This window comes from Leucopleurus acutus (assembly GCF_964270905.1).
Source record: "Leucopleurus acutus genome assembly, chromosome: 4".
NCBI lineage: Eukaryota > Metazoa > Chordata > Mammalia > Artiodactyla > Delphinidae > Leucopleurus > Leucopleurus acutus.
This window is the reverse complement of record NC_139146.1, coordinates 36,837,658-36,852,170: the sequence shown is the minus strand read 5'-3', so window position 1 is coordinate 36,852,170 and position 14,513 is coordinate 36,837,658. Positions and strand designations below refer to the sequence as shown.

Sequence of the window (14,513 nt, the reverse complement as noted above, 5' to 3'; positions counted from 1 at the left end):
GGATCATCATCCTCATCCTCTTGGCTCGTGATATCAGTGCTTAGACAGACACCCAAGCAGGGAAGGACCATGATGTGGTCATGAAACTTGGGGGTCCAGAGGTTCCATAATGGAGGTGGGATTAACTCCTTGGATACTGAGGCAGGTGAGCTGATGTCTGAGTATGTAAGGTAAGAGTGCTTGATGGACAAGACAGGAACTAGAAGTAGGGAAGGGTCATCCTGGCAAAGGGATTAGCAGGTGCAAGAATTTGATAATCCAAGCATCCAGGTTTTTCTCTGTCCCGCCTTCCCTCTGGCCCAAAAGATGTCTCTCCTCCTATATACCATATAGGTGTATATGGTTGTGGGTGTCTAGGTATATGGTGAGGTGTTGACTGCCAAATATATGTGCTGGGAGGGGAAATGGAATATGCCGAGAAGTATCCATTCAGTGGTGGAGTGCTGCCATGACAAACATGATCCAGTAAACCAGGAGCCGTTTGAAATACATGGGTAGGTGTGCAGGTAAGGACATTTAAGAACCAAAACAAGGTTTGCCAAATCTGACTTATTCCTGTTTTTCTCTTTTTTCTTTTACAGTCAACTTTGACCATTTTCAGATCCTACGGGCCATTGGTAAAGGGAGTTTTGGGAAGGTAAGAATGATGGATTTTAACAAATTTCATCAGTAAAATAGGAAAGTTCCGACCACTGGGCTTATGCCTATGTGCCTGTTTGTGTGTTTGTTTCTTTGTTGATTGCTGGGCACTGGGAATTTCCTGTTGGACAGAAAGATTTGAATTTGCTAAATTTGAAATGTGAAAGGAAGTCTGAATAGTTTCCTTTGGATATGCTGTAATTTCATTCTGAAAATTAAATTACAGCAGTCCTGCTTTAGGTGAATTACTATGGTAATTATTTCAAGATTGCTAATGCTATTTCTTCCTTGAGGATGTAAATAAGGAAAGTGGAAAAAACCCCACAAATTTATGTGATGGCCAGCAGTAGCTCTTTCCTGCAATGGAGGTACTTTAAAAAATTACTGTGGAAAGATTTAACATGAGATCTGCCAGCTTAAATTTCTAAGTGTACAATCTATGTATCGTTGTTGCCTATACAGAGAACACTGTAGAGCAGATCTCTAGAGCTGACTCATCTTGCTTGGCTGAAGCTTTATGCCCATTAGTTAGTAATTCCCTGTGTCCCCATCCCCTCAAGCCCTGGCAACCGGCCTTTGGTTCTATGAATTTGAATATTTTAGATACCTCTTGTAAATGGAATCATGCAGTATTTATCTTTCTGTAACTGGCTCATTTCACTTGGCATACTGTCCTCAAGATTTACACATGTTGAACAAAAGTGGTGAGAATGGGCCTTCTTGTCTTGTTCCTGAACTAAAGGGAAAAGCATTCAGCTTTACACTGTTGAGTATGATGCTAGTTGTGGGCTTGTCATATATGGCCTTTTATTATGTTGAGGTTTCTTCTATACTCATTTTGTTGAGAGTTTTTATCATAAGTGGATGTTGAATTTTGTCAAAAGCCTTTTCTGCATCTATGGAGATGATCGTGTGATTTTTATCCTTCATTTTGTTTATGTGGTACATCATGTTGATTGATTTGTGGAGGTTGAATCGTCCTTGCAGCCATGGAATAAATGTCCCTTTGAATAGTGTAGATGATCCTTTTAATGTATTGTTGAATTCAGTTTGCTAATATTTTGTTGAGGATTTTTGCTTCTATGTTCATCAGATACATTGGCCTGTAATTTCCTTTTCTTGTGGTGTCCTTGTTTGGTTTTGGTATCAGGGTAATGCTGACCTTGTAAAATTAGTTTGGAAGTGTTCCCTCCTCCACAGGAAGAGTTTGAGAAATATAGGTATTAAACATTGGGTGTTTGGTAGAATTCACCAGTGAAGCTGTCTGACCCTGGATTTTGTTTGTTGAGAGTTTTTAATCTCCTTACTAGTAATTATGTTTATTCATAATTTTCTCTTTCTTCATTATTCAGTCTTGGAAGACTGCATGTTTCTAGGAATTTAAACATTTCTTCTAGGTTGTCCAATTTGTTGGCATATAATGGTTCATAGTAGTGTCTTACGATCCTTTGTATTTCTTTGGTATTAGTTGTAATTTTATCGCTTTCATTTCTGATTTTATGTATTTGAGCCCTCTCTCTTTTTTTCGTAGTGAGTATAGCTAAAGACTTGTCAATTTTGTTTATCTTTTCAAAGAACCAGCTCTTAGTTTCATTGATCTTTTCAGTCTCTATTTCATTAATTTCTATTCTGACCTTTATTGTTTCCTTCCTTCTGGTAACTTTGGGCTTCATTTATTCTTCTTTTCCTAGTTACTTTAGCTTTATCGTTAGGTTGTTTATTTGAGGTTTTTCTTGTTTCTTGAGGTAGGCCTCTATCACTATAAACTTCCCTTTTTGAGCTGCTTTTGCTGCATTCCACAGATTTTGGTATGTTGTATTTCCATTTTCATTTGTCTCAAGGTATTTTTTAAAATTTCTCCTTTGATTTCTTCTTTGACCCATTGGATGTTCAGTGGCATGTTGTTCGTCTCCACGTATTTGTGTTTTTCCAGTTTTCTTCTTGTAAATGATTTCTAATTTCATACCATTGTAGTCAGAAAAGATACTTGACATGATTTTGATCTTCTTATATTTATTGAGACTACTTTGTAGCCTAACATATGATCTATCTTGGATGATGTTACACGTCCACTTGAGAAGAATGTGTATTCTGCTGCCTTTGGATGGAATGTTCAATATGTATGTATTAAGTCCATCTTGTTTAAAGTGTGGTTTAAGGCTGATGTTTCCATGTTGATTTTCTGTCTGGATAATTTTCCATTGTTATAAGTGTTATAAGTCCCCTACCATTATTTTATTGCTGTCAATTTCTCCTTTTAGGTCTGTTAATATTTATTTTATATATTTAGGTGCTCTTATGTTGGGTGCATAAATATTTACAAATGTTATATCTTCTTGCTGGAGATGACTTTATCATAATGTAATGCTCATCTTTGCCTTTTATTAGTCTTTGTTTTAAAGTCTATTTTATCTGATATAAGTATATCTACCCAAGCTCTCTTTTGGTTTCTATTTGCATGACACATTTTTTTCCATCCTTTCACTTTCAGTTTGTGTGTGTCCTTACATCTGAAATGAGTCTGTGGTGGGCAGCATATATATGGGTCTTGGTGTTTATCTGTTCAGCCATTCTATGTGTTTTGTTTGGAGAATTTAGTCCATTTACATTTATAGTAAGTAGTGATAACTATGTACTTATTGCCATTTTGATAATTGTTTTCTGGCTGTTTTGTAGTTCCTCTATGTTTCTTTCTTCTTCTCTTGCATTCTTCCCTTTTGGTTTGATGACATTCTATAGGGTTATGCTTAGATTCCTTTATCACTATCTTTTGTGTATCTACTATAGGCTTTTGCTTTGTGGTTACATGTGGCTCACATGTAACAGCTTATATATATATATACACAGACACATAAATATATATGTAAGTGTATATATAAAATCATCTATTTGAAACTGATAGTTAAGTTTGAATGCATTCTAGAACTCTACATTTTGAACTCCCCTTCACATTTTATGTTTTTGATTTCACATTTTACATTTCTTAAATTTCATGTATCATTTAACTAAATTATTATTTTTATTACTTTTATTTTTTAAACTTCATAATAGCTTTGTAAGTGATCAATCCACTACCTTTACTATATATTTACCTTTACCAGTGAGATTTTTACTTTCATATGTTTTCTTGTTACTAATTAGTGCCCTTTCTTTTTAGCTTAAAGAAGTCCCTTTAACATTTATTGCAGGTCTGGGTTAGTGGTGATGAACTCCTTTAGCTTTTGTTTATCTGGAAAGCTCTTTATCTCTCCTTCAATTCTAGATAGTAACCTTGCTGAGTAGATTATTCTTGGTTGGAAGTTTTTTTCCTTTCAGCACTTTGAAAGTGCTGGCCTTCAAAGTTTCTGCAAAAAAAAATCTGCTGATAGTATTATGGGGGTTCCCTTGTTTGTAACAAGTTTTTCTCTTGCTGCCTTTATGATTTAGCTTCAGCTTTTGACATTTTAACTGTAATGTGTCTCGGTGTGGGTCTATTTGGGTTCATTTTGTTTGGAACTCTCTGGGCTTCCTGAATCTGGATGTCTGTTTCCTTTTCCAGATTAGGGAAGTTTTCAGCCATTATTCCCTTAAATAAGTTGTCTGCCTATTTCTCTCTCTTCTCCCTCTGGACCCATATAATGCAAATGTCATTCTGCTTGATGTTGTCTCATAGGTCCCTTAAGCTATCTCCACTTTTTGAATTTTTTTTTCTTTTTGCTGCTCTATTTGAATGAGTTCCAGTGACCTCTATTCCAGACCACTGATTCTTCCTCTGCTTCTTGTAGTCTGCTATTGAACCCCTCTAGTGTATTTTTCAGTTCAGTTATTGTATATTTCATCTTTGTGACTTTTATTTAGTACTTACTTATATTTTCTATCTCTGTTTAAGTTCTCTCTGTGTTCATCTAGTCTTCTCCCAAGTTCAGTGAGCATCTTTATGACTAACATTTTGAACTGTTTCAGCTAAATTACTTATCTCCATTTCATTAAGGTTTTTTTTTTTTTTTTTTAACCTGTGGTTTTATCTTTTCCTTGTGTTTGGAACAAATTCCTTTCTCTCCTCATTTTGCTTGACTCTCTGTGTGTTTCTATGTATTAGGCAGAACAGCTGTCTTTCCCAGTCTTGAAGTAGTGGCCTTGTGAAGGAGATGAACCTTCTTGTTTAACCTTGCCCTAGCTCTTGGTTATATTTTGAACCATTGTGATTGTCGTAGCACCCTGATTTATTCTTGGTAATTCCCAGTTGTTGAAGACTTGTGAGTGTTCCAGAGGGTGGGATCTCAGTTAGCCCTTAATTTCAGGCTGATTAGAAACTAAGCAGCAGCTTTTAAGGTATGCAAGTATACACAGTGCTGTGAAAATGCAATTGTAAACCTTGCTGGCCTCCGCACCAGGTGATCTACAGGTGTCCCATTAGTGAAGTTGCAAAAATCGGGGCTCCAGGTGAGTGTTTGATTTCATTTCTGGGAGGTACCAGTGAGCTGTAGTGAGGTCAAGGGAGAGCACAAAGATGATATCCCCTAGACCTTCCATAGCCTCTAGACGTATGGAAAACTGGAAGCCTGTCCATCAGGCTGAAGCTTCAAGACAGGTAAATAGGGCTTTTTCACAGGAAGACTGGGGGTGCATCACAGTCAACTGTCTGTGCAGTAACTGGAGTGTGGTAGCCTGCCAAGAATAGTCTCTCTGATTGTTTCAGACCCATGGTGGTCCCCAAACACAATCCCCCCTGGACACCTGAGCCAGGTGCTCAAGAGGCATACACTGTATGGGCTGCATGCGTCAACTGGCTTTGGCAGGGCTGCAGAAGTGGCATGAGGATGGGGCATGTACGGTGGGACCAACAAGGTGGAGAGAGAGCACAAAAATGGCACCTGCCAGCTTCTGTCTCCAGGAAGAGTCCCAACAGATTCCTGCCCCTCCAGCAGATGCTTTAAGATTAGTAAATAAATCTCCTTCACCTATGGTCTAGACCTTTTCATACTGTTGCTTTCGTGCTGGGTCCCAGGGCGAGTGAGTCTGTGTGCGAGCCCTTTAAGGGTGCGTTCCCTGTTCCCTACAGCCCTGTGGTTCTTCTGGATGTAAGTCCTGCTGGTTTTCAAAGCCAGGCATTTGGGGAGCTCTTCTTACCAGTGCAGGTCCCAAGGGTTGGGATGACAGATGAGAGCACAAACTCCTGGCTCCTCAGGGAGAAGTTTTGTATTTGTGAGACCCCTCCCAATTTCAGGTCACCACACTGAGCGTGGGGTTTGGGCAAGATCACATCTCTGCTTCTCCTTCCCATCTTGATGTGGCTCTTTTATCCTTTGTTGTGGAGGAGCTGTTCAGCTAGTTTTCAGATCCTTTTCATAGGGAGTTTTTCCATAGGTAGCTGTAAATTTGTTGTGCCCATAGAAGGAGGTGAGTTCAGGATCTTCCTACATCGCCATCTTGAACCGCCTCCTTCCTCAATCTCTGTCTTTACTGATTTTAACAATCTAGTTGTTTTATCCATTTCTGAGATGGTTGTATACAGTCTCCAACTCTGATTGTGGAGTTGTTTCTTCTTCCTTTAATTCTGTCAGGTTTTTTGTTTGTTTGTTTTTTTGCGGTACACGGGCCTCTCGCGGTTGTGGCCTCTCCCGTTGCAGAGCACAGGCTCCGGACGCGCAGGCTCAGCGGCTGTGGCTCACGGGCCCAGCCACTCCGCGGCATGTGGGATCCTCCCGGACCGGGGCACGAACCCGTGTCCCCTGCATCGGCAGGCGGACTCTCAACCACTGCACCACCCGGGAAGCCCTAATTCTGTCAGTTTTGCTTCTTACGCTTGGAAGATCTGTTGTTAGGTGCATGCAGTTTTATGGTTGTTATGGCCTCATGATGAATTGACCTTATTATCATTGTGAAATAAACTTTTCTATCTCTGCTAATAATCTTTTTTGAAGCCTATTTTTTCTGAGATTAATATAGTCATTCCAACCTACATGGCATATATTTTTCCATGTCTTTTCTTTCATTCTATCTGTGTTTTTATATCTGACATAAATCTCTTGAGGATAGCATATAGTTAGGTCTTGCTTCTCTTTAAATCCACCTGGCAATCTCTTTTAGTCCTTTATTTGTTCTTGTTCTCTTTCTCTTTTGTTCTTCTGTTTCTCTTTTCCTGTTTTGCTTTGGATTAATTGAATATTTAGAATCTCCATTTAATTTATCTGCTGACTTTATAGCTACACTTCCTTGTGTTATGTTTTAAAATTGTTGCTCTAGGGATTATAATACACATCTTCAGTTTATTTCACAATCTGCTTAGAGTTAATATTTTATACTTCACGTAAAATATAAAAACCTGGGGCTTCCCTGGTGGCGCAGTGGTTGAGAGTCCGCCTGCTGATGCAGGGGACACGGGTTCGTGCCCCGGTCCGGGAGGATCCCACATGCCGCAGAGCGGCTGGGCCCGTGAGCCATGGCCGCTGAGTCTGCGCGTCCGGAGCCTGTGCTCCGCAGTGGGAGAGGCCACAACAGTGAGAGGCCCGCGTACCGCAAAAAAAAAAAAAATAAATAAATAAATAAATAAATAAAAACCTGGCAACCATATAGGTCTATTTATCACTCCTGTCAACCATTATACTATAGTTGTCATATGTATTACAGCTTCTTAAATCATGTCTCCAATACAATATTATAGTTTTTTGCTTTAAATGTATAGAAATATATGAATATATAATATATGTGTAAAATATATATCTATTTTAAAGTATGTGTAGTTTTTTGGCTTTTAAAAAATTAGGAGGAAAGTAGTTCTTGATATTTACCCATACCTTTCGTGAAGGTCTGAATTTCCCTCTGGTGTCCTTTCCATTCATCCTGAAGAATTTTCTTCAGTATTTTATCTGGTGCAAGTCTCCTGTCAACGCATTCTCTTAATTTTATTTTCTCTGAAATGTATTTATTTCACCTTCTTTCTTAAAGAATATTTTTACTGGATACAGGTTATTGGGTTGACAGTTTTTTCTTCACTGCTTTAAAGATTTTGTACCATTGTCAGCTGACCTCCATGCTTTCTGATGAGACGTCATTAGACTTGAATCATTATTATCTGATAGTAATGTGTCACTTTCGTCTCTCTCCTTTCAAGATTTTCCTTTCATCTTTGACTTTCAGCAATTTGACTATGTTGTGCCTAGGTGGAAATTCTGGATTAAAAGAAAATATTTTCTCTCCCTTTGCTTAGATTTCCTATATTTTCATTTATTTCTGTCATATTGCCCTTTATATCATGCAGCATATTCATAGTCATAAGAGCTGTTTTCATGTCCTTTATGCTAATTCCAACATCTGGGTCACTTTAAGATTCACCTCCATTGAGGATGGGTTCCATTTTCCTGGTTCTTTATACGTTGAATAGTTTTGGGTTGCATCCTAGATATTGCCAATGCTATGTTGTATAGACTTCGGATTGCATTGTATTTCTTTGAAAATATAGTTTTAATGAGCAATTAACTTGGTTGGATTTACACTGCATACTCTGCCTCTTGGACAGGCGCACGAAGCGTAGTCTTTTCTTCTTCACTGTATTGCTTATAGTCTGCCCCTTATAGCCCTTAGGGGTCAGCCAGAGATTTGGGCAGAGTTTATGTGCCACGTTTGAGATTCCCCCTCTCTGGATTTTTCAGAGAGAAGAGTTGTGGCCCAGAGAATTTAGGAAGTTTGCCTCTAGTCTCTATGGATAGTAGCTGAACTTCAACAACAACAAAAGATTTTAAAATTCTGTTAAATCTTTACTTTCTGTTGTCCCTTATGTCGAGGATTTCATGGATGAAGGAACATGGAAGCAACTTCTTAAGTCCACAACACAATTGGCACCACATAGACGCATATCACTTTTACCCTCATGTCAGTGATGATTTTGGTCCTGAGCTCCTTGCACCCCTTCCTGTCATACTACCAAATCTGTTAGCATGTGCCCTCATGAATCATTAATGGATTATATCCTGTCACCATCCTTAAAAGTTTTGTTTTCCTTTTCTGCCTACATCTGTGCTGCTCTTTGCCTACTGGCTTGGCTCTCAGAACCTGTATTCCAGAGCATAAATGTATTAAAGCTATGGTTATAGCGGATGTTCTGAAAAACATGCAAGCTTTATAGAGCATCTAGTTTTAAGTCCCTCTTTAGCTTGTAGCAATTTCTTGATGACACCCAAATTCATGTAAAATGTACACAAACATCCAGTATTCAGGACGAGGTTAGTTTACTTCAAGGCAATCAAACGTAGCTTTGTTGTGGTCAAAATACCAAATAATCGCTGCCTTTCATGGTAAGTGTAGATGAGTCTATGTGACTATTATGAGACTCAAGGTGGAACTGGGCTGGACTAAGATGAAGAAAACCACCCTCCTAATATTGAAGGGATATTTTGGCTTTGCTATCTGCCTTTGGCAGGTTTTGATATCTGACATTTATTAAGAGTTTTCAAGAAAGACATTTCATTGTTAAAGTATGACAGTAGCCTTGGTTATCAGGAAAAAGCACATGTGAATTCACAGAAATCCCATTTGACTTTCATTCTGGAGGAAATTGTGCTTCCCCAGTGTAGCACCTAAGTAAACAGCTACAGGCAATCCATTGATTTTAGCAAGAATTCACTGAAAACTTTTATAACCCATTTATGACTGAATTTTAGGACAGTCGAGGCACAGCAGATTCTTTTCTACATATCTCAGTGGAGACACTTTAGATTTGGGAAGCAGACTGACTCTGATATGTACTAGTTGTGGCTACCTGGGAAAGTGAATTAGCCACCCTGAAGCTTAGTTTTACTCATCTGTAAAAAGGAAAGGGAATGGAGAATCATAGTGGACTGTAGTAGCTGTTGTTTTTGACTGTTCAGCATGCTTTTTGGTCCCCTTTCTCATCAAAGTAACATCTCTTTCCTTTGGAAAACACCTCCCCCACCCCACGTGGACTGTCAATTATTATGGTCCCTCACTCACCTTCTGAGATGGGCATGTGACCTGGCTGGGCCAACCACTTGGGCCATATTCAGCTAGACTGGTGCTTGGTCCAAGGAGTGGCTGTGTGACCCAAGCCCAGCCATTCATAATCCTTCCATGGAATCAGAGGTGAAAGGCTTGTTCTCATCCTCTCATTGATGATGTTCTGTAAGAAAACAGGTCTGCATGAGTTGGTGACCATTTTTCTCAGCAACTGGTGAAGGTGAAAGTCTCTCTGCAAAAGGAAAGAATGAGGCCCAAAGTGAAGAAACAAACAGATGTAAGAGGCAGGTGGAGAGATGGACTCCTGTTGAGTAGGGTCAGGACTGGGGCGAGCGAGCAAGGCACCAGGAGTGAAAATTTAAGGAGGCATTGCTCCCAGGGTCCTCCAAATGCAGGTCGACATTGCTTCCTTACATTTTGTTCCCTCACTTGCTGGACCCCAGTCCTGGCCCTGCTGGGCACTGTCTGAGCTTGGGTTCCTCCAGGAGCTGAAACTGAGACAGAGAATTGAGTGCAAGCAGTTTTTTGGGGGGGAGGTGATCCCAGGAAACACCTGAAAGAGAGGGGGAGTGAGACCCAGAAGGCAAGGCAGCCAAGGATGGGCATTTGGTGAAAGCACTCACCACTGAGGCCCTTGGACTCACCTCCATTCTGGAACTCAATGCCGAGGGTGCCTTGAGGCAGCCGAAGGTCAGAGAAGCTGATGTTTTTATGCACAGTTCCCTGTTCATCATTGATGGAGGGCTGCTTTAAGCAGCATTACCTCTCCTGCACTTTTTGGCTTATCCCATCCAGGGCAGAAGAAGGTCCCCAGCAGAGAGTCACAGGTGTCCACAGGAAGCATCCTGAGGTGTGTGGAGGTGCAGGAGAGGGAACATGGGCAGGTACCATCAGTGCCTCCGCCTTTGTGCTCTTCCAGTCCTGTGAGCCTTATCCAGTGTCCTTACCAGCTACAGGAGCTGGCATCCTGTTTTGATTATGCAAGATCATGTTGGGTTCCCAGTATTTGCAACGTGGAGTAGAGTCCTGACCAATCAGAAACTCACAGTCATTGTCCTAGGAACTGGACCCCTCTTACTATCCTTGTTGCCCTAAAAGCCCAGTATGCTGGGCATTATTATCCCCATTTACATATGATGAGTTGGAAGCCTGGAGAGGACCCCACTGTCACACACAGCCTGTTTTGTTTCCACATGTTCCTCCCAAATACAGAAGTTGGGTTGAAACTATAGCTTTAGTCACATGTGTATCAGCAGGAGACCATGGGGGTCAGGGGGATAGTGTCCATCAGTGTCCAAAAACACTGGACATTTGGTTTGGGAAGTAACATAACATAGAGGAAAGATCATGGGCTTTCTAGATGGGGAGGCCTAGGCTCAGATACTGGTCCCACTGTTTCTAGCCATGTGAACTTGGACCAGTCATAAAGCTTCTTCAAACCTATGTTTCCTCTTCTGAAAAACAAGAATGCCCATTTCTATCCTTATTATGTTCACATTTTCCTTAAAATCCTTGAACATACAGAACATATTAATAATAGCTCTTTTAAATTTTGTTTAAAATTGTTTAAATAATTCGATCACTAATGCTTATTTACTAATTTCATCACTGGCGCCATTCCTGGGTTTGTTTGTCTTTATTAGATTTCCTCCTGCTTATGAGTCATATTTTCCTGCTTCTTTGCACGTCTAGTAATTTTTTTGGACACTGGACATTGCAATTTTACTTTATTTATTTATATGTTTTTATTGATTTACAATGTTAAGTTAGTTTCAGGTGTACAAAATAGTGATTTGATATGTTCATAGATTATACTACGTTTAAAGTTATTATAAAGTATTGGTTATATTCCCTGTGCCATACATTATATCCTTGTATCTATTTTATACCTAGTAGTTTGTACCTCTTAATTCCCTTCCCATCTCTTTCCCTTCCCCCCACCCCTCTTTCCTCTGGTAACCACTCAAATAGAACCTAGAGAAATGAGATCTACAATATATGAAATGAAGTATTCATTGGTTGGGATTAACAGCAGATTAGGCAGTGCAGAAGAAAAGGTTAACGAACTTGAAGATATAGCAATAGAAACTATACATGATGAAGCATAGAGGAAAAAAAATTAACAGATCCTCAGTGACTTATGGAACAAAATGCTATAGTTTAACATATGTGTAATTGGAGTCCCAGAAGGAGGGATGGGCATATAAAATATATTTGCAGAAATTGTGGCTGAATTTTTTTTAATTGATGAAAATGATAAAATCAAATCCAAGAAGTTCTACTGACTCCAAGCAAGAGAAACACAAGGAAAACATCATCAATGATCATCATAATCAATTAATAAATAGTTTAAAACCATTAATAGAAAATCTTAAAATCAACCAGAGAACAAAAGGACACATTGTGTTAGGAAATGGAAACCATGTAAGCCCAAAGACAATGGAGCGATATCCTTCTAGTGATAAAAGAGAACAAAAATACCTTTGTACAATGAAGGCAAATAAAGACTTATAAAGAATGCCCTGAGTGATCTTACTGGGAAAATAAGGGGCAGAGACCATGCAGCCTCCAACATCAGACCTGACGTATGGTTGGCATTTTTAAAATGCCTTCCCTGTCTTCTTGGCCCTGGGTGATGTGGTGGGTTCTGGAAAGTTTTAGGTAACCACCTGAAGGGGTGCGTCAGGGGAAGACCTGGCACTCTTAGCTTCCTCTTTCCATCTGTCACAGCACATCTTGCCAAGGGATGGTCTTCAGCTTGCTCAGCTGCCTCTGCCATCAGAGTGTGAGATTCCTGAAAGCTTGGGATTGGTCATATTCACCTGCCCAGTCCCATCAGCACCTGGCTTAGTGCTCAGCAGGTGGTAAAGGCTCAATAAATGCTACCTAGAGAATGGATGAGGGGGAGAGAGACAGAAGAGGGAAAGCCCTGGTCTACGTAGCAGCCAGTGATGTGATAAAGCATGGATTGGATCACATGCTTGCTGCTTTCAGAATGAATGCCAACCTCTTCTGCTGGCCCCCAAGGCCCAGCAATCTGACTTGTGCCTAGTTTGCTGACACCTCTCTCTATCCCCTCCATCTTCCTACTCATTCCGCTCAGCCCATCTTCTCATCTCTCGAACATGCTGAACTTATTTCTAACTCGGAACCTTTACACTTGCTGTGCCCTCAGCCTTGATCACTTTCCCCCAGAACTCTGCAAGGATCGCTCATACCATATAGGATTCTGCTCAAATGTCCCCTCAATGGGGGCCCTCTCTGAATATCCACCCCACTTGACTCCACCCCAGGCATTTCACATCCATGTACCCTTTCTGGTCCCCTTTTCTTCAGTGCACCCGTCATTACCTGTAATTCCACTGCATGCTTATTGATTTGTCCTCTTAGTTGTTGGTCTCATGCACCAGAACATAAGCTCTCTCTGAGGGCAGCAATGTTCCCTCACTGTCCACAGTTGTATCTCCAGTACCTACTAAGCAAATATATATGTATAAAGTATAATACGTATACACACATATGTATATTTACACATACATATATGTCTAATGCACATACATATACACACTCACTAATCAGCATATAGATATACGTATACACACATTAAGCAGTGTATATATACATATGAGCACACATATGAATATGCATATATACACACCTAGTAAGCTGTATACATAGACACATGCACATATATATACACACATATCTACATGCATGTATATACACATACATATAGTATTTCTAAACACATGTAAATGTATATGCATATAAGCAGTAAATATACGTATATACATATATATATACACCCACTAAACAGTTTATATATAGGCAGATATACATATACCCACCATATATTATATAGATACATATACACACTCATATATGTATACATATATATGTAAGCCCACAAAGCAGTATATATGTATATCTACACACATATATATGCATGTATATACATACAAATACATGCACATATACGTATCCACTAAGCAGTGTGTATATTTATATTCATATATAATATATACTTACATATACATGTGCATATGATACATATGACATATATGCTCTATATAATTAACTGAATGAATACATGTTATGTAAATGAATGAAAAACTTGACAATTAACCAATCAACTGCTAAGAGTTAGTTGACTGGTTTATACTGACTGGGGTTAGGGTCCTGAGGAGAATTTCTCTATCTCCCCTGCTGCAAACTCTAATTTTTCACAAATGCCCCTTCAATTTCCACCTCTCTCCTGACTCACTCTCCACCTCCCACAGGTTGCTCTTGACCCCTTCGTTCGTTGAGCCATTGGACATTTTGCTCCTGCACCAGCAGAGAGAGTCCAGACTGGAGTGTCCTGCTCTGAGTCAACTTTGAAGTCAACAGGGCTTAATTATTTTCAAGGGAAGGAGGAAGATACCTTTGGGAGAACTTTCTGAGAAGTTTGCTTCCAAAGTGTGTTTCTTGGATTAGCAAATGGGCCCCGTGCTTAGAGAGTCATAGGGTTGAAGCAAAATAAACAGAGAGTTAATTAAAATTCATGGAATAGCCAGAGGCAGTCTGCACATAAAACAGCAAAAAGTGGCACAGATTTATATGATAATAGCTCTTTATGTCTCTCAAAGGAAGAGTCTGGGTAAAATTCAGCAAGAGTTGCACAGCTGATAATTCCAGACTCCACACTCTTATTATGCAATGATGATCATTTCTACACGCAAGCATATTATTAGCTGTCTCATTCCACATTGCAGATTTTCACATCTGCATGTGAATTCATAGTGTGAAAAAAATTTTGATTAATAGCGGACTAACCAATTTAGTGCCCAGACTGCAACAAATCCATTTTGGAATTAAGTGGAGATTCGATTTTATATATATGTTTATAAGTTTGAATGTTCAGAAACGTTTGACTTAGTGTT

The 14,513-nt window shown here is 39.6% G+C and overlaps 1 protein-coding gene across 1 annotated transcript in view; it reads left to right on the top strand.

The window, feature by feature from the left end:
- Positions 1 to 14,513, top strand: part of STK32B (serine/threonine kinase 32B) — a 354,328-nt gene that overhangs the window by 94,367 nt on the left and 245,448 nt on the right. The window contains exon 2 of the mRNA XM_082838226.1: positions 582 to 637. Coding sequence (XP_082694352.1) covers positions 582 to 637 — 56 coding nt within the window. The remainder of the gene's footprint in view (positions 1 to 581; positions 638 to 14,513) is intronic.